Consider the following 24,065-nt stretch of genomic DNA (forward strand, 5'->3'; position numbering starts at 1 on the left):
ATTTCGTTGAAATGTACTGAAAATTTAGGGAAACTTCTGACGAAAATGATATAGCATATGAATTTCGTTTCGGTACTTCAAAATTATGGCAGTTTCGGAGAAATTTAAAACCTTGGTATATATACATTAGGGTAGAAATAGAATTCTCGTAAACTTTAATAGAAAATTACATATAAGTGTCAATTTGAGATTTATATTAGTCATAAGGCCACCTAATTTTTTTTGTACATATAAGGCCACTTTAGGGCAGAAAACCATTAGCTCATTTTTATGTTGTACCTATTTTACCCTCAGCTGTCTCTTTCTTTCTCTACCATTTATCATTTCAGTTTCAGTTTCAATTAACCACGATTTCTCTCTCTCTCTACCACAATGAAGCTCTCTATCTCTCTCTCTCTCTCTTGCACGCAGATGAAGACGAACCTCTCTCTAGATCGTTGCAGAAGCTCTCTCTCTCGTCGAATCAATCTCAATGTTCTCTCTCTCATCAAATCGATCTCAGCGTTCTCTCTCTCATCTAATCGATCTCAACGTTCTCTCTCTCTACACTCTGTAGTCCGTGAATTGCACACTCTCTAATCAATCATTGAGGTTTGATTCCATCTCTCTGCACTCTGTTTAGCTTAATTTATACTTTGATTTTCATCACTATGCTTTCATTTTTATTTTTATTCGATCTTAGCTTTCTCTCTCTGCACTCTGTTTAGCTTGATTTGTAGTTCAATTTTCATTACTGTGATTTCATTTTTGTTGTTAAACCTAAATCATGCGTAGCTAATAGTTAAAGAAGCTGATTGTGCTATAGAAAAATGTACAGAGAAAGTTACTAATGCAGTGTGTAATTGTTACTGATACAGTTAAAGACTGCAACTAACACATTGAAATAATTCTACATCTATTGTTTTGTTATAAATTCTTTGTTTTTTCCTCTTGCCTTTTTATTCATATCAAAACTAGAAGCTGATTGATAGAGTTATAGGTTTGTGGTGCAGCGACACGCTTCTTTCTATTAATTCTTGTCATATATATCTTTGTTCTTCCATTATTTTTTCATTGTTGATTGTATTCAATAGCTTTATATAATTGTTATAGTGACTTTACCTTACTGTGATAGTAGTTTTTTTCTTCTGTTCTATTAACTTTACGTTACTGTGACTTTAGCCTACTTGTGTTTATTTTGTGTTTTCATTCGTATCAAAACTAGAACCTTATTGATAGAGTGATAGGTTCGCAGTGCAGCGGCACACTGTTGTCTTCATTATAATACCAATCTTTATAACATGTCTTTGTTTTCCTGTTATTTTTTCCTTTTTGATTACATTTAGTAGCTTTGTATAACTATTATAGTGACTTTACCTTACTGTGATAGTAGCTTTCTTCTCTTCCGCTAGTACTTTTTCAATTTGATTCTAGTAGGTTTTGTGTTTTCATTGATATTGAAAATAGAAGCTAATTGTTCTTCCTCTAATGTGAAATTGCAGTAACTTAGCCATGGATGCAAAACCTTATGTGAAGTGCACGTATATGTCCGAGATAATCATGTTCTTTCTTGATATGAAGCATACGTTCGATGATATTGTGAGGGAGGTTTTATGAAGATGCGGCGAGTTCAACTTCTGTGGTCAAGCCTCCATTGGTTAAGAGGTCATTTGGTCGACTCAAATCTGTTCGAATGAAGTATATTGCGGTGCCACGATAAGGCCTATCAAGTGTGGTCGGTGTGGTGAGTTGGGGCACCACAACAAGATAACGTGTATTGCACAAATCTGAAAGCCGACAGTAGTACATGAACAGATAGAGTATCTTTTTACAATAGCATTAAGAGTAGTTTTTGATAATATTTGTAGTAGTTTTTATAGAATGGGGAGTTCTTACTGCTGATGTAATAACTTTTACCATATTGTCATCTTTCAATATTTAGAGTAGCTTTTGCAATAGTTTTCGAGATTGATGTTGAACTTTGCTGTTTAACTTTGTCATAATTCGGATAGTTTCAGTTTATTGAGAATCTATTAGATGTTGAAACTTTTAAGTTCATTACATTTCTACAATTTCTGCTTTACTCTTTTTTGTTATGTTTTTAAGTTACACAATATCGAACGCAAATGGGCTAAACCTGTTGTAACTTCATTAAGAGTAGCAAGAAATGTTGTAACTTCAAAACAAACCTGCAAATGGACATTCGTGTCAAATAAGAAATTCAAAGCTAAAAATAACAAAATACACATTAATTTCCATCCAATATCAAAGTTGAAAATTAAACATAAAGCTATTGTTAACAGTTCATAAAGCCACTTTCAATACTTTAAATTACTATTGTCACCCTCACATCATTTTCCATCAAATATCAAATCTGGAAATCAAACAAACATAAAGCTAATGTCCAGACATGAAAAATCTACTTTGATAGACTAAGAAACCTACTGTCACCACTACATAATGCTATTGTTTCAATTATCATCTAATGCCTTTTGCCTCTCCTTGTTCTTTTACTGGCATACATGAACTCCTTGTCTTGACCAACCTTCCTTTTTTCTTCTTGATTCGATCGACCATTGAATTTCTCTTTACAATTTGCTTCTTCCCTTTCTTCATCTCTTCAATTGGTTCCTCTTCAAGGTCTTTTTCTTCATCAGCAGTAGCTTTTTTTACCCTTTTGCTTCTTGTTGCTTGTCCTTTTGTTTCCTCTTTTTCAGAAGCCCTGCTTTTTTTTGGATTTTCTTGCTACTGTGTGCTTCTATCTTCTTGTCCTCACTATGGATTCTTCTTCTATGTCTTCATCATCGTCTCCATCACTATCACTATGGATTCTTCTTCTACGTTTGATCTAGTTGATCGAATTCGAAACGATAACCAAATTGGCTGGATTTTCTACAATCACCATAAAACATTACAATCTCTCCATCGAGCGGTTGGTTTCTCCGAATTCATTTTCTACTTCATGGTTGCTTTAGAATGAACCTAAACAATTTAAATGTAATGTATAAGTCTTACAACTTTAGGAATAAAATTGGTACAGACCAATGTGTTTGTAATTAAAATTAATTTTTTTTATCTTATGTCCACGCACATCCATTGATGGAATATATACAAACGTGATGTGAAAAAATAAGCACGTTTCGCGGTTGTCACGGCATCGGTCAACCAATAAAACATATAAGTGACTACGGTTGACCAATCCGATCGGATTCGAAAATATGGTGAAATTGGCTAAATTTTTTATCACACTCATAATTTATTGTAATAAACTCATCTAACGGTCGGTTTTTCCATTTTCTTTGAATTGATAGGGGTTGCTCTTTGGAGTGTATGATATATAAATATAGGTTTATAAGAGTAACTACGTTTGACCTAGTTGATCGAATTCGAAACGTGAACCAAATTGGCTGGATTTTCTATAACCACCATAAAACATTACAATCTCTCCATCAAGCGGTTGGTTTCTCCGAATTCATTTTCCACTTCATGGTTGCTTTAGAATGAACCTAAACAATTTAAATGCAATGTATAAGTCATATAACTTTAGGAATAAAATTGGTATAGTCCAATGTGTTTGTAATTAAATTTTTTTTTTTTTTAATCTTATGTCCACACACATCCATCGATGGAATATATACAAACGTGATGTGAAAAAATAAGCACGTTTCGCGGTTGCCACGCCATCGGTCAACCAATAAAACATATAAGTGACTACGGTTGACCAATCCGATCGGATTCAAAAATATGGTGAAATTGGCTAAATTTTTACCACACTCATAATTTATTGTAATAAACTCATCCGACGGTCGGTTTCTCATTTTCTTTGAATTGCTATATGTAGCTCTTTGGAGTGTATGACGTATAAATATAGATTTATAAAAAATTAGTGTCTTTAAAAATTTATTTATCAACAAATTAGTATCTATATATAAATGTAGATTTTTTTGGGTACAATATAGTTATATAGATTGTTATCTTTGGTTGTATTTGATCATTATCCATTGAATTTCCAAAGCTTGATTAAAAAAAAAATACTCGTGCCTTTAAATATTTATTTATAAATAAAGCCCGCAAGGCCCGGCCCAAAAAAGCCCGCAAGGCCAAGCCCGGCCCGGCCCGAAAAAGCCCGCTTTATATGGACGGGCTTGGATCCTTTGATTTTTAATAAAGCCAGGCCCGGCCCGGCCCGCAATTATTTAAAAATATAGCAAGGCCCGGCCCGGCCCGTTGACGACCCCTACCTATACTTATAGGATTCATCGTTTCAGTCCCTGACCTTCGAATTTCACCTAAAAAGTCTCTGAACTCTCAATTTCCTCCTAATTCGTCCCTGCTGTCAAGCTCCGTCCAAATTGTCCTTTAAATTGCTGACGTGACATCCATTTTACACTGAAATGTTCATTTTACCCTCAATTACTGTTTTTTTTTTTTCTCTCTCTCTCTCTAGAAATTTTAAATACACACCCCAAACTACTTAATACACATCTCTATTATTTTATATTTCAAATCAGATTTCATAGGTAGATTAAATGACCAAAATAGACATCTATGTATTAGAAGAAAAATAAGAATAATCATATCTTCCTTTTTTTTAATTCTATAATTATAAACACAATGAACTTCTATAAATGACTTCCTCATTTAAAACAAGAAGTAAAGTTAGAAACCATCTAATTTAAATTTTCCTTAAATAAATTGTAATTAAATGGGGTGAGAGTCTGAGAGACCCAATGGCATTAAGTGTTTTTAAAACATATATCGCTTTATTCCCACTTTTTAGTTCATTTTTTTTTTTCCTAAAAGTTATGATTAGTCAATTTATTATCTAATATAAAACATTACAGGTATAAAACTTTGTAATTGTTAATTTGTTTGACCATCCAATGACAATTTCGTAGTTTTGCCACTGTGGAGAAACTACGGATACAATTTTGATTGAATGTTCAACTCAAAATTTTATACTTGATCAATAGGGTGTTTCAGTGTTTGGTGAATGAGAACTCAAATAATACAAAACCTATTTCTAAGCATCTATTTGAAGGGAACAATGATGAATCTTTATGGATTTCCCAATAACTAACACAAGTAATTAATATGGTCAATTATATATACTAATCAAATTAAATAGTAGCCCTAATGTAGTTAAATAATAGTGTATTTCAAGGTTTTTTAGTTTAAGGATGTTTTAGGTAATTTGGGTTGTGTATTTAGTACAATATTAGAATGAGAAATTAAATGGTAAGTGTATTGAGTAAGGAGTGTGTATTAAGTAATTTGGGGTGTGTATTTAAAACTTCTCCTCTCTCTCTCTCTCTCTCTCTCTCTCTCTCTCTTCTTTTTCTTTTCCTTTTTTCTTTTTACCGGAACTTCTCTCTCTCCCTCTCTTTCTCTCTTCCTTTAACCAATGTTAACGACCACTCACCACCACCATCACAACCCTTATTCCTCTCCTAAGTTACGCCTCCCTTCTCTCTTTATCCCACACCCTAATGTCCTCACCCACCTCCTGTCGGCGCTTCCCACCGCCGTACTTAGAAAATCAGATAGCCACAAACTAATAGATCAAACCCCTAAGTTGGAAACCTACAAGTTGCTATTATTTCAATTCCAATTTTGCAACCCAGTTCTCAGAATTATGAGACTTTGTGATGAAAAAAACAATTACCAACAGCCTAATTCTTCCCCTGCATTTGGCCAATCCAATCTCGACTCGAAAAAGCAATCTATGCCCCATAAGTTCTCCCAACATTTCTCATACACTCTTAGACATGAAGTTGAACTTACAGTAAAACCCAATTGCCATCAAGTAGCCCTGGGTTCTTCGTCGGCGCTGGAGTGAGATTCGCCACCTTCAACTGCATGGTTAACCAACTCCACCACTTCTGCTCTCACCTCCGACCTGGCTCGAAAGCCCAATTCAGTCCCATAAAACAAATCTACCAAGCACCTCTTCAGCTCAGTAAGCTTGGAGTCCACTTTCTCCGTGCTTTCAGCCTAAACTTTGGTCGGACTTCCATTCCCGATCTTCACGACCTCATTAGTTCCTTCCCACTCGTCCTCGTTCACTGGAGGATCAGATTAAGAGATTTTCAACTCTGGCTATGCCTCCTCGCCCTACTCGTTGGTGATTTTCACCGCCAGATGGTAGCCATATTGAAGCAAATTATGTATCTGGATCAGAACGATTGGAATGATGTCGCCACCGCTCTCGCTGCCCAATTACCCCTCGTCTCGCCGTCTAAGACCATCGTGCAGTGCCACAACAAGATCGAGAAGCTTCGAAAACTGTACCATTCTGATAAGCAGCGTCCCCGATCGATTCTTACCTTGGGTTTTGTATCGGTTTATGGAGGAATTAGAGGTCGAGTTCGGGTCAGGCCACACAGACCATAAGGCTCGTAAATGTGAGGTGATTTTGTTTTAAATTATGCTGAGTTTGCTAGGCATATTCATCTCCAAAGAAGAAGAAGAAGAGAGAGAGAGAGAGAGAGAGAGAGAGAGAGAGAGAGAGAGAGAGAGAGAGAGAGAGAGAGAGAGAGAGAGAGAGAGAGAGATGGGTTTGGTTTGGTTTGGGAAGAAGATGGAGATAAACAGAGGAGGGGAGAGAGAACCTAGAAGAAGAAGTGATAAAAAGGAAAAGAAAAAAAGAGAGAGAGAGAAAAAAAAATTAAAAAAAAACAGGAATTGAGGGTAAAATAGACATTTCAGTGTAAAATGGATGCCACGTCAACAATTTAACAGACAATTTGGACGGAGCTTAACAGCAGGGAGGAAATTGAGAGTTCAGGGACTTTTTAGGTGAAATTCGAAGGTCAGGGACTGAACGATGAAACCCTATAAGTATAGGGAGTAAACAGTATTTAACTCTAGATAAAAACACCAATTTAGCAATCTACTACAATACTAGTTAATTACTTGTCCATATAAAATATCATAATTCTATTATAAATGTATAATTTTAGAGATGTTACATTGTAAATAGATTTATTATAGGTTAGTTTAGTCTATGTAAAAGTTTCATTCAAAAATATCATTTTATAAATGCAATTAATTTAATTTATTTATTTTTAACTGAAATTTCCACTGAAATATCCTTAAATTTAAAGTACCGAAACCGAAACCGAAATTTGAAAACTTGATATATACTTATTAACCACCGCCATAAAACCCAAGCAGATGATCCGGGTTTGTATTGTTGGGCCGCGTTTCATCTGGACCTTGGGCTTCGAGAATCTCCACCACCCGAGAAAACTTTATCGAGCTTCCTGCCAAAAAGGAACAGAGAGAGAGTAATAGCTTGGTTCGGAATATTTTAAGAAGTAGGTCGGTGGATGATCGGACGGTTCAGGTAGTATTAAATCATCATCATCTGATTGGGAGTGTTTAACGAACAGTACGGACAAAAAAAAAAGGCGAGAGAGAAGCAGAGGCGCGCGATCTCTAAGGTTCCTTCCGGCGGGTTTCTGAAGCTCTCCCCTCCTCTGCTTCTTCTTCTCCGATACGTCGTCGTTTTGCTTCCCTCCGCAGCCGTCACCATCAACAACCGCAGCTAAAGGGTTAGAAGAATTTGAGGTTCGATTTGAAGAGAGAGAGAGAGAGAGAGGGAGGGGAAGAGGAAAATGTCGAAGAAGAAAGTGAGCGGAAACACGATGACGCTCAAGGACTTTCACGGCGGTTCTATTCCCTCCGATCTCCCTCTCCCTTCTGCTCCCGGTGTGTAAGTCCCTTTTCATCCCTATTCCTCTTGATTCCGCACTTGTTTTGATTAGTCTTTTGTGGTTCGAATCCTCGAAGAAAGTAGGATAATCGATTAGATCTTGTGCGTTTTGAACTTTTGATTGGATCCATTAGGTAAAACCCTAGCTAATGGTGAAACCGGTTTTGGATTTTTTTTTTTTTTTTTTAATTCGCAGAATTGTTAGGGCTACGGATCGGCCCGGTTACGACCGGCCGGCCGCTTGGGGAAACCCGATGGGACGGCCCGATCACCGTTCCCGGCCACATACGTCTCCCGCCACCAGGCACTTTGATGACAAGACTCCGTTTCTAGCGCACTCTGTGCACATTGGGCGGAACTTTGATGAGGATGAACGCAAGCCACTGGATGGTGTGTCGGTGCCGCGCCGGATTATAAGCGATGACAGCATTCGGGTGGCCCCAGCCCTTGCCGAGCCGAAACCGGTGTTTGCATCCCCTGGGGGATTATCAGGCGTGCAGGGATGGGCTGCGGCGCCGCAGTCCCCAGGGAAGCGGTGAGTTCTTACTCGGAGAGGGTTAGTGACGCGGTGGGGGTTAATTCTCAGAGTGTAAGTGGTAATGGTGGGCGTGGCGGTGGGAGTGGTGCTCAGCCAAATGCGTGGGCAGTTAGGAAGGAGATGGCGGGTGTTACTGAGCCGGTGCAATCTGCATGGTCCGGACAGAGTGCTGTTGTGAAGTTGGCTCATGCTAGTGCACTTGAGAAGGTGTCTTCTGGTAGATGGCAATCAAAGCCTTCAATCCAGTATCAGGCGAATAACATCGAGGTTGCTAGGTCAGCTGAAACAGAGGGTGGTGTACATTCCAAGGGTTATGGTAGTGACGCTTACAAGAGGATGGATGTGATGGTTGAGCGGCAAAACTATGATGCCACCTTGGCAAGACAAATTGAAAGAGGTCTACAAATGGATGATGGGATTCAGAATGTTAGGAAAGAGTTGCCGGATTATGAGAGGGCTAGGGGACCCATCATTTCAGAAGTAAAAGAAAGGAGCCCAATGGTTCGGAAGGAGTTGCCTGATTATGAGAGGGCTAGGGCCCCCATCATTTCAGAAGTAAGAGAAAGGAAGCCAACTGTGTATAGTAACAGGGTTCAACCTGCTCAGGCTGATGGCAAATATGGTCAGACTGAAGTGCAGCCCTTTACTTCTTCAGAACACGTAGACCGCCCTAAGTTAAAGTTACTTCCAAGAACAAGGCCAGTGGACCATTTGGAAGCTCCAGTTGGTGATCATGCACAGGTATCTACAAGGTTACCAATTCATGTTTACCCGTGTTTGAGTATTTTCTTTATCAAATATAATGACTCAGTTCCACTTAATGAACTAATTTCACCTTCTTTGGTCGACTATAGGAGTACCAGCACCCTGTTTATGTTGAAACTGTCAATGAAGTGTATGGAAATATGAATTCTACAAAACCTGGTTCAGCAGGCTCTGAGAGTGGGAAACTGGCCGTGGAGCGTCCAAAATTGAATTTAAAGCCCCGGTCTCAGCCTCTTGAACAATTGGATGCAATTGCCGAAAGAGAGAGGTAATGTTTCTTTGGCAATGATTTTGATTGCTCATTGCTGTATACTGTGTTTATCTATGCGTTTTCTATCAAGAGGGTGAATGCAATGATGTAAAGCTGAGTGAAATGTTAGAGATCATTTGGTACCATGCATCACTGTTTGCTCATTTTCGCATGCAATCGAATGAGTAGTGTGTTCATTATATGGTGTCTATTTCTTTCAATCCCAACTTTTTCTGTTTAATAACTGAAAAAATAAGTCTCATTATGGACTGACACTTGATGCTTTGTAATATTATAGTTTTAAATATCTATTACCCTCTCTCTCTCTCTCTCCGTAGTTCCCCCTGTCCAAATTTGGTGAAAATATTGGTAACTGCCCTTACAATGAAGGGAAGAAGGGAAATCATTTATTATGGATATAGTCTCTGTCTCTGTGAAAATTAGTAATATGTTTAAAGAGCATTTCTAGAACATAGGCTGCTGATTATCATGTCAAAATATGGGATTGAGGATTATGTAACATAGTTTATGCATTCTTCATCTAGAATTCTACTCATTTTCTGTTATGGTGTCTAAATTCTGAAATTCGGAAAAATTGTTATATATTTTTTTGTTCGTCATTTGTTTCCCTTCACATTCTTGTCATCTACTTTACATCCATTACACATCTTGCGTGATACGAGAAAGGACTTCTCCTATACTGCACACCCACACTACGGTTATTACATTTGATAACACTACGCAGACACAATGCTTTAGTATTGCGCATTGTACTGTTGTGTGGGTACTGTTTTTAGAAGTGGAAGCTAGTGGTCTTTAAAAAAGTTTGTGCTTCATTTCTGTAATTATTGGGCCTCTACTCTGGTACTTGCAATTTACATTTGATGATATCATGCAGGAATGGGTTATTTGGTGGTGCTCGCCCACGAGAACTGGTGAGTTTTTAAAACTAAGTTTGAGATTTCATTTCCTATAGGTAACTTTATGGTTTGTTTAAAGAGAACTTATGCAAGTTCTATACTTGCTTTGACATGTGGTTGTGTCCAAGCCTCGGAAGTCAGAACTGTGTAGTTTAGATTCCTGTTGCAACCCCTTGCTTCATGCCTCCAACCATTCATAATTGGCTTTTTTAATCTGGCTTACTATTAATCACTCAATAGTACTGAAATCATTTCCGTTGAATTCTCAGGTTCTTAAGGAGCGAGGGGTTGACGATGTTGTGATCAACAATGCTGACATAGTTCAGCATTCTGACAAGTAGGGTTTCTTTTATATCTCAAAATTCTGATTGTTACACTTTCGTCTGTAGACAATTTGTATATTTTCTTACAATAATGTGGTTTATTGCTATTTCAAGGGTTGAGCATCATGTTGCCAGGGTTGAAAATCATGTTCCAAGGGCTGAACATCTCTCTCCAAAGCCTGATAGAGTTCCTGGGCATTCCAATCCTACTCGCCACCCTGATAAAGCTGAGAATCATCCTTTTGATCAGAGAACTGGAAAGAAATTTGATAGGAGGGATAATCAAGTTGAGAGAATAGATATGCAGAGGAGGAATTGGCGTAATGATGGGAGGAAGAACAACAGAGAGACTGATAGGCAGCCGCAACAGTCAGAGAGGCCACCATCACCAGAGACCTGGCGGAAGCCTGAACAGCCAAAACCATCATCTCCTGATGGTGCTGGCCTGCATCACGGAAAAGCAGCTTCAGCTCTTGAGCTTGCGCAAGCATTTTCCAGATCAGTCTCAGATCCAAAATTAAACGATCGAATTTCTGGCCAAAGGGGAATTCCTAGCCGCGGTCAAATACCTTTTTCACGGTTGATGGGCCCAAGTCCAAGGCCTCAGATAAATGGTTACTAAGTGTATGCATGATTTCCATGGCCGTTTGGCATCAATTCGTGGTATACAGATTCGGAGTTTTACTGGCGATTTTGTTCAGTTCAAGTAGCTGGGATAGAAGCAAGCAAGCTGACAGAGTGCATTCCCTAGCAAGTGAGTGCCTCCACCAGATATTTCCAGTTTCTTCGGAATAATTACTGCCATACAAAACTGATTGGAATCTTCTAGCCTGAGTGGTGTCTTGTCTCTGCAACCCTCATCTTATCTATGTTGTTCCTTTCATATTTTTTCTTTTTAATCTTTTTTTGGGGTTCGCTTGTCACCATTGTCAACTGTATTTGCTCTCACCTTAAAGTGGAAGAAGTGCTCTATTGCCTATTTTATTGAAGAATGAAGCCAGTGTAGCAAGAGTTAAATTATAGATTATTTATTTAAAGAGTCTTCTTTTATTTAAAGGCGTGGATATATTATATTAGCTGCTTTTAGATTTCTTGTTTTTTAGGTAAAAATTCATTTCTCTTTATTCTAGTTCTGGTTATGGTTATGTTTTCAAATCAGCTTCTAGGCTCAGAATTTTTCTTCTCTTTCTGAAGCAAAGTGTGTTTGTTGGCAAATCTTGAAAACACTAAATTATTGAAAATTTTGTTCAAGGTTTTTCCCTGTTCTGATCAAACAAATATTTGAATGAACATTATAGAAAAACCTTTTTATTTTTTGTTCAAATAATTTATGGAAAAGCCTTGAACAATGAAGAAGAAACACACAATTTGGCGATTTGATATTTGACAAAACTTCTATGTAAAAGTTCAGAAATCATCTCTTATATTGGATGCAATCATCCCGACAAATTTTCTTCGTAATTGCGGTCTAATGAGTCATATAATCTCCTACATTGAATTTATTTCCTTTCTTATCTTGCTGACTTAAAAATTTAATTGACTCCTAATATGTTCTTATTTAATATTTTTTAATTGAAATCAATACATTAATTGTAATCTTGAATTCTTGCTAATGTGATTAATAGGTTGATTTTAATATCAATAATTTCTTAATTGAATTCAAAAAAATTAAAGCTAATTGGATTGACAGATTGACAATTCTGAAGAATATAATATGTATCAATTAGGACAGTGTGGACCTTAATGACGTTTAGATTTTGGGTCCTGGGGATGTCCCTCAAGCTTTGTTTTTATCTAATTTAGTAATTAATTTTAATCTTTTTTAAAGTGCCCTGGTTTACTCTTATTCCCTCCATTGTCTCCTGACTACTAGCAGACATTGCCTTCTATGCTCTCATTTACCCATAAACAGCATTCAAATTTCAAAGCCAACCCTTTCATCTTTCTCTTATTCTCCTTTTTGGGTCACTCTGGAAAGTACATATGTTGTTCCTGACACAAAACCTCTCTTCAAGTTTTCATGGATGTTATGCTTTGATTTGAGATTTTCTTCTTTGCTGTTTCTGTGGCAATGGCAATGTTCTGTGATCTCCAAGTCGATGTCAATGGCGAAGAAGTCTTCATGGTGAACAAGGTAATGGTTCTTCATTTACTTATATAAGTTATATCGGTTCATTGTTGTTGAATTATGAATTTATGACTGTTTCCCAATGAAGAAAGCTGAGATTTCTATCTTCTTCAGCTCTTTGAATGGAACTATTGGGTTCAATAGGTTCAATTTTCATTTTCTGTACAGAATTTGGTTTATTTTGAGTTTCTCCACAGCGTTATTGTTTTTCGGTCCTTGCTGTATCATTATTATGCACACTTTTTTTACATGACCATTTAATTTGCACCTTCTATTTCAGAAGGAGGTAGCCATGTAGGGCTCATGAGTTTTGTCGTTCTAATTTTCTTTATCTGGATTCATTGATTCATTGGAATTGATATTGTGAGATATCCACTAATTTCCAATGAATTAAATTGGACCACCCCTACAATTTTATTGTCAAAAGCAACCTCTCACAAAATGTTCCTGTGGATTCCCTCGTTTGTTGCTCAGTGACACTAATTAATGCTTTTGTTGGGTCTGTTGGTCTTTACCAATTCAAGATCAGTCTGCATCTCAAATATTGGAGTGCTTCTTGTTCACAAAGTTCCTTATCTTGTTCATGACTGAAAAGAATGTTATTATGCAAACATTAACCATGCCATATATGTTTGCAGAAAACTTTGGCGTCTTTCTCTTGTCGATTAAGCAAACTATTTGGTAAATCAATGGGTACAACGAGCCTCAAAGTGATATTCCATGACTTTCCTGGAGGTGCAGAGGGTTTTGAGCTCATGACAAGGTTTTGTTACAACAATGGAACAATCGAAATAACTCCTTCCAACTTAGTCCTTGTATACTGCATTGCCAATTTCATGGAGATGGATGGTGATATACTATTGCAAGCTCAAAACACTCTTGATGGTATCAGCTCTTGGACGTGGTCTGAGCTTCTAGTAGCTCTGAAGCAGTGCCAAGATTTACTTGCCCCCTCAAATTCTTCATTGATATTGCAGATAGTCATGGACTGCATCATAGGTAAGCTTTCTTGTCCATTTTTTCCAACCCCCAATGATACTACTTCATCAGAGAACGTGAGTAGTTTCCAGTTTTCTAGTGGTTCGAGGAGCAGTTATAATCTGAAAAGCAATTGCTCTATGAAAACATGGTGGTTTGAAGACTTGATGTTCTTAAATACCAAATCGATCGAAATGGTTATAAGAAGCCTGATATCCAAGGAGATTGAACAGTCTACAGTTTTCAAGTTTCTCCTTCGTTATCATCAGTCAAAGTGTTTTGGTGCCAAACCAGAAGAGAAGTGCAAGATCACAGAGGTTGTTATCGGTCTACTTTCTCTGCTTGATAGGCGCTCCCTTTCTTTCAAGGGATTATTCAATATATATCAAGCGGCTTTGAACATGAAAGTAGGCAAGAAATACAAAAACAAGTTGGAGATTATGATAGGTTCACACCTGGATCAAGCAACAATCGATTATTTACTTGTTCCATCTCCCTGTGGGAAAAAGTATGTTTATGATGTGAATTTGATTTTGAGGTTAGGGAAATCATTTCTTCTTCAAGAAGGGGTTCATTTATCCCGGAAGAGTCGCTTCACAAAGGTCGCCAAGTTGATGGATTTATACCTTGCAGAAGTGGCTCCAGATTTTCATTTGAAACCTTCAAAGTTTGCAGCATTAGTTATGATGTTGCCAGCGTCTGTGCGAGAATCTCATGACAGACTTTACGAGGCCATTGCTGTATATTTTAAGGTATGCTAGTTGTAATTAATGTGTTCATGTATAAAAATAGACGAAAAAAATTCATCATGTGTATTCTCTATTCTTGAATGCTAGAACTGACTTATAGTATTTGACAGTGCCACACTGGTCTATCTGAACAAGAGAAGCTGACAATCTGTTGTGCACTGAACTATAAGAAGCTCTCAGCAGGACCTTTGAAACAAGCCTCTCGCACAAAGTTCCCTTCCAGAAGAGCAGTAGAAGCTTTCAAGAAACAGCGATCCAAGCTCAGAAGCGTACACCAGGAAGTCTACTACATCCGAACCAAGGATAAGAAAGAGGAAATTGAGTCAGTCCTACTTGACGCAAAGAGTCTTGATCTCCCAACAGAGGCTCAGAAGCTCAGTGCAGATTTGATGCATTTGAAGGCATTGGAATTGGGGAAGGTTTTCGGGACAATGCAGATACGAGTGACAAGTGTAATCAAATCAAGATTGCCCTTTCAGGCAACCAATACTCGATACTTGTCAAAACTCTTTCCATAATACAAAATTTCCAACAGTTTGCCATGTAGATTTCTCAAGACCAAGAAAATCAATGCAAATTCTTCTCCTTCCTTCCTTGTATCTACTACGTACATCCAAAGGGCATAACTATAATACTAGTTGCTCTTTGGGTATTATCAGACAATTGAGCACTGTGTGAGGACCAAGACCAAAAGTTATACTTAAAATGAGCATTTGGATGATCGCAGGAATTGGATGTTTCTAAAGAATATCGAAGTGAGGTAAATGGCACGGCAAACCATTATGCAGAAACCTATACTGCAGTTGCAGAAACCAAAGCATTTTTTACCAATTCATGACTGTAACAAATACTGGTAATAATGGTTTAATGATTAACAATGTTACAGGAGTACACAGTCAACTGTGGATGTGGTAAAATACTAAAATGCAATGGGGGTGTGTGTCTGTGTGTAAGAGCCATAGATTGTGCAGCTTAACCAAGGAAATAAAGCTTCTTACTGGATGAACTCCAAGACCAACATTTGTTTCTTGAAGGTAACTTCAAGACCAACATTACATTTTCTAAACAAAAACATTTTTGATTACTGTGAGATTATTAGACTTTTAACTAGTTGGAAGCAGTGATCATTTAATGGAAGGACCAAGCCAAAGAGAGAGAAGCTTTTCTTTGAACTTCTTTTTCTCTTCCTTCAATATTAGACTACTTTTGGTTTAGTTGTATTTTTCTTCTTTTCGAAATTCTAAGTTTGAAGATCAAAAGGGGTTTTACTTTCAAGTCTCGCATGAGATCGCTGCAGTACTGCTAGAACTAAATAGTGGTGGTCTTGTTTAAACATGATCTTAGATACATGGATTATGAATGCATAATCATAATCAACATTTATCACGCTTATTTTAGATGTTAAGTAAGGTGTATCTCAACAAAACCTATTTATTTTGTTTTTCAATTGAGGCCTAAACCGTCGTCGTCTTACACCCTAACAAGAATGACATTGTTTAAGGGTGTCACCCAATCGGAATCACGGAATGTTAAAGTTAAAGTTGTGAATTTGTTCATCGACCACACAAAAAAGTCATGATTTGTCTCTCTTTCTAGGTTCTTAAAATGTCTAGCAAATTAAAAAAGGAGCTTTAAAAATCATAAGAATGAAATTTCGGCTGATACTTTCTTAGGATGAGGAATAAAGAATACAAAGAGGACGAATAAATTCATCTTTATTCTTTAGGGTTCTCTCTTTTCTCCTTGGCAATATGATTACTGTGGAACATTGTTACCCAATTAATGTCCTTGGGCCGTTGGATGCTGAATAGAGTTGGGCCTTCTTCAACTTTTGGGCCCGTCATAATCCAATGTCATGCTTCCCGCAGCCCAACGAAGAACGACACCGTTTAGCTGCATCTACCTAGACACGACTTTTCTTTCCTTCTTCTCTGTTCTCTTCTCCCAAACCAATAAAAAAAGGAAAAATTGAAATTGATTTCAGCTGCAAATAATTGAATTTGATTTTTCGGTTTGTGGGTTTTGGGAATCTTTGATTGAAATCGAAGCAGAGAAGATGCTGGAGAAGATCGGGTTGCCGGCGAAGCCATCACTGAGAGGGAATAATTGGGTGGTTGACGCCTCACACTGTCAGGGATGTTCTTCTCAGTTCACCTTCATCAATCGCAAGGTTCATTCTTTTGCCTTCGATCCAAATACCCATCACCTTTTTTCAACTTTCTTGAATACCCATGTTGTAAAGTTTTGTGCTTTTTTAAGTTTCTCAATGTTTTGGAAAAAAAAAATATAAAAAAAAATTGGGTTTGTGAGATAAAAAAGAGCATTTGCTATCAGACTTGAGCTTTTTATTGTTCTTGATCGTATATATGCATTGTGTAATGCTGAAAATATAGACTTTTTAATAACAGAGTTGAGTTTGTAGTTGGATTTGTTGTGATGGTTGTTTTCTTGTTCTTGAATCTTGATCATGTACATTGTGGAATTTCAGCATCATTGCCGGAGGTGTGGGGGCATTTTCTGTGGCAGCTGTACACAGCAGAGGATGTTTTTGCGTGGGCAAGGCGATGCGCCTGTGCGGATATGTGAGCCTTGTAAGAAGCTAGAAGAAGCAGCGCGGTTCGAGAGATATGGACACAAGAGTAGAGCTGCGAGAGGTACACTTCTTGATTACTTTTTGAGGTTGTTAGTTCATTTCTCTATCTTGTTACTGTTTGTACTCATTTTGCGATAAGCCGTGTGCATTGTATTTTTAGTTAGGAGTGGTCAATGTAGAGTCAATTTTCTTCCTCAGACATTTGCATTCTGTTAGTGGCACACACGAAAGGTTGAACTACTGTAAATGGTGCCCGTCTGTATCAACGTCTCAACCCTCTTGTGCAGGCAGTTCAAATTTGACATCAAAGCCTGAGGATGAAATTTTGAACCAGATACTTGGTAATGAAGGGAAGGAATCAGGACAAGAGGTTAACAAGAATGTAGTTTCCAGTATGCTGAGGGCAACTAGTAGTGCATCATGTTCAAATAGTCGAGGAGATTCCAGCCATGATGCGGTGGGAGAAATACTTAGTAGTGTTTCTGTTGATAAGTTTAGTCAATTACAGAATGATAGTCAATCTGTTACTCCTGAGGAATTGCGTCAGCAAGCTTTGGATGAAAAAAAGAAGTATAAAATTCTGAAAGGAGAAGGGAAGTCTGCGGAAGCATTAAGAGCCTTTAAGAAAGGGAAGGAGCTTGAGAGGCAGGCTGATGCGTTGGAAATATCCTTAAGAAAAAAGCGTAAAAAGGATTTACTCTCTGACAATGTGGCTGAGGGCCAGACTAAAGATGACTCTTCCCAATCTGGAAGAAGAAATAGGGTCACTCCTCCAGTGGGTAAAGAAAAAGATGACCTTTCAGCGGAGCTTAAAGAATTAGGGTGGTCTGATATGGATCTCCGTGACAAGAATAAAAAACAAGCGAGTCTGACTGTGGAGGGCGAGCTGTCTTCTCTTCTGGGAGAAATCTCACAAAAGAGCAATAAAAGTAAGGCTACTAGTGCCATTGACAAAACACAGGTTGTTGCACATAAAAAGAAGGCTCTCCAGCTGAAGCGTGAGGGCAAGCTTGCAGAAGCCAAGGAAGAATTAAAGAGAGCTAAAGTTCTAGAGAAGCAACTTGAAGAACAGGAATTGTTGGGTGAGGCTGAAGAGTCCGATGATGAAATATCTGCACTGATTCGTAGTATGGATGATGACAAAGAAGATTTTTCAATTCAATATGAGCAGGAGGATGCCTTTAATTTTGATAGTCTTATTAATGCTGCTGATGATCATATTATAGATAGTAATTTTGAAGTGACAGAAGAGGATATGGAGGACCCAGAAATAACTGCTGCCTTAAAATCTTTAGGATGGGCTCAAGATTCAAATAATCCTCCTGAAACCTCTGCTACCCAGATAGCTTCAGTTGACAAGGAAGCACTATTAAGTGAAATTCAATCCTTAAAAAGAGAGGCTGTAACTCTTAAACGAGCAGGTAATGCCACAGAAGCAATGGTGCAGCTAAAAAAGGCAAAACTGCTTGAAAGGGACCTTGAAAGCATTGAGTCCCAAGAGGGCAATGTCGTGAAACCTTCTGCAACAGTTCATAATCAAACTATTGATAGATCATCAAAGTCATCTATGGTGGATGATGGAAATATTAGTGCAATGGAACATATTGACTTCAAACCTGCGAGGAAGAGTAAGTTAATGATTCAAAAAGAGCTTCTGGCTTTGAAGAAGAAGGCCCGTGCTCTGAGACAGGAGGGACGATTAGATGAAGCTGAAGAAGAGTTGAAGAGAGGCAGGATTCTTGAGCATCAGCTTGAAGAAATGGAGAATGGTAAGGACTCAGTTTTGGAACATGAGCATGCCAATGTCTCTGGAAGTCTGTTATTTGCAGATGAGGAAGGAGAGAATGTAACAGATCAAGATATGTATGATCCAACATATCTTTCCATGCTAAGGAATTTGGGTTGGAATGATGATAATGAAGTTGCAAACTCTTCATCAGCACCTGATAAGAAAATAGGTAACATGCAGGCTAGTGAATCTTCTGGAGCACAAGCCCGAAGTGATTTCCCGGTTGGAGGATCAAGGAAAAGTAAATCTGAAATTCAGAAGGAACTATTAGGGTTGAAAAGAAAGGCTCTTGCTCTGAGGCGCCAGGGAGACACCGAGGAAGCAGAAGAAATGCTGAAAAAGGCAAAAGCATTAGAGGGGGAGATGTCGGAGATGGAAGCACCGAAGAAAGTTCAGTCGGACTTTGGTAGGGACAAGGACAATTTCATTGATAATCTTCCTTTCAGTGTAGAGGAAGAAGGTGATGGCGGGGATGTAACAGAAAATGATATGCAGGACCCAGCACTACTCTCAGTGCTAAAGAGTTTGGGGTGGGAGGATAAAGAGCATTCTGTAGAGGCATCTCCTCTGCAATCTTCTTCCAAACTTGCTGTTGCTGCACCAAGAAGTAAGGGTGAAATCCAAAGGGAGCTTTTGGATTTGAAAAGAAAGGCTCATGCATTTAGACGAAAGGGGCAGACTGAAGAAGCTGAAGAAGTGTTGAAGATGGCAAAGGTACTAGAAGTTCAAATTGAAGAGTTGGAAGCCCCAAAGGGTTTACCAATGGAATTGGGTCCAGGTCGCCCAGACAACCAGAGAATTGCTCAAGGCGCTAGTCAGTCTTCACCTGCCCAATCTGGGAACTTCGCAGATTTATTGACGGGGGATGACTGGAAAGGTTCTCCAGGGTCTGCTGAAAAACAATATGATAACCTATCTTATTCTGTTGATTCTGTTAACGCCAGTCCTCCCATTCAGTTGAGATCCTCACAGGAAGATCTGAGAAAAAGAGATGATGCAATAATTAATAAACGGGAAGATACGATTGTAGCCAATGAGAAGCAAGATGCTAAAGACGTCAATTTGGTTCTGGGATCTTCTTCACAGAAGAATGAAAGTGCCAATGAGAAGCAAGATGCTACAGAGGTCAATTTGGTTCTGGGATCATCTTCACAGAAGAATGAAAGTGCCATTCGGCAAGAAATCGTGGCTTTTAAGAGGAGGGCATTAGCTCTAAAGAGAGAAGGAAAACTGACAGAAGCCCGTGAAGAACTTAGGCAGGCTAAAGTGTTGGAGAAGCGTCTTGAGGAAGACAGTCCTCAGTCCAAAACTAGTTCGAGTGATGTGTCCGGTTCTGCTAACAATGTTCCTCCAGCTGCCCAAAAGCAGCATGGATCACCGTCGTTGGGCCAAAAACCAATGTCCAGTCGTGATCGCTTCAAGTTGCAACAGGAGTCTCTAGGTCACAAACGTCAAGCCCTGAAGCTGCGAAGGGAGGGTCGGATTGAAGAAGCGGAAGCAGAGTTTGAATTGGCCAAGGTACTTGAGGCTCAGTTAGAGGAAAGTGCTACTCATGATTCCACTAGTGTAGCACCAGTGGATGATGCGGCCGTAGAGGGACTTCTTGATCCTGAACTTCTGTCTGCCTTAAGAGCAATTGGAATTGAAGATGCCAATACATCATCTCAAGGTCCTGGAAGACCAGAGCATTCAAAACCCAATGTTGGCAAGAGTGACGATGTAATCCAAGATAGAAGTAATCTGGAGGAACAGATCAAGGCAGAGAAGGTGAAGGCACTAAATCTGAAACGTGCAGGAAAACAAGCCGAGGCCTTGGATGCTCTTCGAAGGGCCAAGATGCTTGAAAAGAAGCTGAATTCCTCGGCTCCAAAGTGAATTTATTGTTGAAGCAGGATGACTGAGGATATAAAACGGACTCTTTTTTTTTTTTTTCTTTTTCTTTTTTCCATTTCAATCATGTATGTCAGTTTTACTCATTGATTTGTAAACCAATAGTATCATCATAACGTTAAAGTGCCTTCCCTGCATAACTGGAGATGTGTAACATTCTGCATGTTTGTGTTTCAGATTCTGTATCATTGAATTAAAGGTGTAATAAGATTGAGATAAACGAATGCTTATAAATCCCTTGAATAACTCGTCTTTTTTATTACTGTTTGGTAATGGGGAAAAATGATGCTGACACTCACAAATATATGTATTAGTAATTGTCTTTAATTAAGCATGGATCATGTGCAGCATATATAGCCAGTTCATCGATCTAGTTAGAAATTTAGGGTTCCAGCTAATTCACAAGTCAGCCTCCGAATGATAGTAGCGGTGGACTAGTACTATGCCAAACATACTTTCTGGAACCCCCAAACTACCAAAAGGGAAGTAGTTCATGAAGATGAGACCTGTCTCACTGTCTCTGCAATAAATCAATGCGCCGATTCTTGAGATGCTGTTCATCACCCCTTTAATCGAGGACATAGTTCCAGCAACTTGACCAATTCAATGGTCTATGAGGTGTTTAAGTTTTTAGTTCAGAAGATATTATAGTGCTAATAATAGTTGGATCATCGATATATAGTTAAACTAATGGGACTAATTGAGTGAACTAATTAACTAAGAGAAAATGTTACAAACAGTATCCAAACTAAGGCTCATTCTTAACTTCAGTACCTGACTATGCAAAACTATCACTTTGGTACCCCAAGTTTGAAGTCCGACCCAAGAATATATAACGCCGTTATCTAGCTAACCACGTGGCATATTTTGGGGGCCCTCATGGTTTGCCACGTAGCAAAGACTTAACGCTGTGATGAACGGCGTGTACTATTCTTGGGTCGAGCTTCAAACTTGGGGTACCAAAGTGATAGTTTTGCATAGTCGGGTACTGAAGTTAGAAGTCGGCCTTAATTCGAGTACTGTTTGTAAAATTTTCTCATAAACTAAATGTAAGACGAGGCGTAAAATGGGAATGACGGATCATGCATTGAGGGCTACATAAAAAGAACATCAAGGCTCTTGATCAGTTGAAGAGAGGCACAAGCATTTGTTATCCGAAAGATTTCGGATCAATGGAAGAACCTCAACCAAGAATGCTTCTCTTGTAATCCGTATTCAGAGTCTTTCACACAACTCGCTCTCAGTGTATCAAAAATGGTTCCGATGATGTACGACTACAATGCTCAATTGCTCATCATCGTCTTCCAGGTCTCGAGGGAGGAGAATATGAAGTCGCTGCTTTAAGATGGTTCTCTTGCAAAAGACATCACTCATGGCTAGCTAGTTAAGCCCAATATAATCGAATTGAGCCCGAAAGAAAAGCCTCTTTTTTTTTCTTTTTTGGTCGAAGTGGGGTGAACGGTTCAGATTAATGTAAGGATCAGATTGTGAAATACCGAATTAACACTTCCGTTTTTTTTTTCATTTGAACACTATGGTCATGACAAGTCAATAAAGTCAATGTTCCAGTAAAGTGGAGAATGAAGGCCACATGTCTCTCATCCAATGATTCTGTTAGGAGAATAGGAGGTGATCACTGCTAATCAAAGTATAAATGGCCTGTATTAGTTACATTTTCTTTTAAGCTTGACTTTCGATCTATTTCCTTATTAATTATTCTCTCTCTGTTTATACAGATATTGCGATTAGGGTTTCCATTGTAATCGTTATGTGATTTTTCTTCTTGTGATCCTTCTAACTCATTAGGATGAGTTTTTCTATTGGAACCTCCAAATTTACTCACTTGACCTCTATACTTTTTACACCTCCTATCAAATTTTCAAATACTAAATTTACTCATTAAACCTCACTAAAGTTCCTCAAATAACCTCACTCATATAATTTACAAACAAACTAAGATCTTTATAATAAAAAACTTAATCATTTCAATGATTTAATTACTCTATAAATCTTAATTACATCTCAATTCCTTAATCAGACAACATAAATCTCTTATCCAATAAAAAAAAAAAATCAAACACAAGGTATTGAGTTTTAAAAATTAATAAAAATAAAATAACATGAACTATTATGTGATTTTTTTATTTACTTTTTCTTTTTTAGTTGTGCAAAAAAAAAAAAACTGATTAATCATTTTTACTTAATGTTTCTCTATTTTCTGTACCTCATGATTAATTATTTAAATATTTTTTTATTTATTTTTATTTGCTAGCTCTATTTTTTTTTTCTTCTTTTTGCAAATATAATGGATAGATTTAGATTTAGGTCATAATACAATTTATTTTGTTCTCCCTGACCAATATGCGTTCAATTTGCATATCATACATTTTTATCTTAATCATAGTTTTATTTCTTATTATATATATATATATATATATATATGAATGCTTTAATGACCATGTAGTGAAATTGGAAAATGAAAATAGATAGGGAAAATAATAGTGAATGCAATCTAATATTATTGAATTGGAAAGTTTAGAGAAAATAAATATAACAATTTTTTTAGTATAATTATTGTCTTTAATAGTCATTTTATAGTAGGTTATATATGTCATTTAATAATTCATAATAAAGTGAGGTCAAGTGAACAGATTTGGAGTTCCCAATAGAAACTCTCATAATGGATTTATCAACTATCAAGCTTCTCCTATGAGCTCTTATAATGCATTTCATATCCATGGAAGCAACGTACTCGACAAAGAACCATAATGTTTCGGATCAATATATGGAAACAACTTGGAATAATATGATTAATGCTTCTCGTCAAGCATGATACACTAAAATATGTGTTCTATATCCAAGGAGTGATCATCGCCACCCGCTCCATGTGATGTGGGTCTCCGTTTCCATAACAACCATAAAAAAAATCATGATGATAATGACTTAATGTGACATTGTGATCGGGATGCCAATTTTTCATTTCCCCTCGGTTTGTTCTTTGGAGACTTCGTGTGATTTGAGATAATTGTGTGATGCATGTCTCTTAAATGTAATTTTGTTGTTTCATTATTTTCAAAAAAAAAGAAGTTGTTTTCATATTTTTCGAGAATGAAATCAAGTTGCCGATGCTTATTCTTTATGAACTTTTGTCATCGGGATCAACTTGATTTACCTCATTTTCGTTTTCTCCAATGAGTTTCATTTAGTTTTAATTGCTAATAAAATTTTATATGTAGATTGCTTTATCTTTTATTTGATGGGGTTTTGTTTGGCTCATTTTGATATTTGTTTTATCCCAATATCATTTAGTTTTCTGCTCATAGGTGGTTGAAAGTGATGAGTTGAGATATTATGTTTCTAGGAATCTTCTTAGTTTCAAGCAAAAAGTTACAGTTAATTATACTACTGTATGCTTGTCTTTCTCGTCATTGAGTTATATTTCTTGA

The 24,065-nt window shown here is 37.6% G+C and overlaps 3 protein-coding genes across 4 annotated transcripts; all 3 read left to right on the top strand.

The window, feature by feature from the left end:
* Positions 1-7,348: 7,348 nt before the first annotated feature.
* LOC112203671 lies at positions 7,349-11,542 on the top strand. The gene is given in 7 exon segments (XM_024344599.2): positions 7,349-7,696; positions 7,893-8,202; positions 8,205-8,975; positions 9,089-9,267; positions 10,148-10,184; positions 10,439-10,506; positions 10,607-11,542. Coding segments are annotated over 7 exon segments (1,971 nt in total). The 5' UTR covers positions 7,349-7,598; the 3' UTR covers positions 11,115-11,542.
* A 160-nt stretch (positions 11,543-11,702) lies between these two features.
* LOC112166115 (BTB/POZ domain-containing protein At3g22104) lies at positions 11,703-14,946 on the top strand. Of its 2 annotated transcripts, XM_024302883.2 has the most exons (4): positions 11,703-12,626; positions 13,259-14,350; positions 14,458-14,598; positions 14,641-14,946. In XM_024302883.2, the coding sequence occupies exons 1-4, from the start codon at positions 12,564-12,566 to the stop codon at positions 14,863-14,865; spliced, it is 1,521 nt and encodes a 506-aa protein (XP_024158651.1). In that variant the 5' UTR covers positions 11,703-12,563; the 3' UTR covers positions 14,866-14,946. The 2 variants fall into 2 exon arrangements, with proteins under 2 accessions (XP_024158651.1, XP_040362720.1); XM_040506786.1 differs by having other exon boundaries at positions 14,458-14,946.
* Positions 14,947-16,275: 1,329 nt separating this feature from the next.
* LOC112202634 (restin homolog) lies at positions 16,276-20,855 on the top strand. The gene is made up of 3 exons (XM_024343632.2): positions 16,276-16,517; positions 16,836-17,001; positions 17,228-20,855. Exons 1-3 carry the CDS (start codon positions 16,404-16,406, stop codon positions 20,602-20,604), a joined length of 3,657 nt encoding a protein of 1,218 aa, XP_024199400.1. The 5' UTR covers positions 16,276-16,403; the 3' UTR covers positions 20,605-20,855.
* Positions 20,856-24,065: the final 3,210 nt, after the last annotated feature.

This window comes from Rosa chinensis, chromosome 5 (genome assembly GCF_002994745.2).
Source record: "Rosa chinensis cultivar Old Blush chromosome 5, RchiOBHm-V2, whole genome shotgun sequence".
In the NCBI taxonomy this organism is placed as follows: Eukaryota; Viridiplantae; Streptophyta; class Magnoliopsida; order Rosales; family Rosaceae; genus Rosa; species Rosa chinensis.

What these genes read in the sequence shown, in the direction of transcription:
- LOC112166115 (XM_040506786.1), top strand. Translation starts at nt 12,564, where the DNA reads ATGGCAATGTTCTGTGATCTCCAAGTCGATGTCAATGGCGAAGAAGTC. An exon ending in AAGTCTTCATGGTGAACAAG is followed by an intron (nt 12,627 to 13,258) that starts GTAATGGTTCTT and finishes ATATGTTTGCAG; the next exon opens with AAAACTTTGGCGTCTTTCTC. An exon ending in CCATTGCTGTATATTTTAAG is followed by an intron (nt 14,351 to 14,457) that starts GTATGCTAGTTG and finishes AGTATTTGACAG; the next exon opens with TGCCACACTGGTCTATCTGA.
- LOC112202634 (XM_024343632.2), top strand. Translation starts at nt 16,404, where the DNA reads ATGCTGGAGAAGATCGGGTTGCCGGCGAAGCCATCACTGAGAGGGAAT. An exon ending in TCACCTTCATCAATCGCAAG is followed by an intron (nt 16,518 to 16,835) that starts GTTCATTCTTTT and finishes GTGGAATTTCAG; the next exon opens with CATCATTGCCGGAGGTGTGG. An exon ending in CAAGAGTAGAGCTGCGAGAG is followed by an intron (nt 17,002 to 17,227) that starts GTACACTTCTTG and finishes CCTCTTGTGCAG; the next exon opens with GCAGTTCAAATTTGACATCA.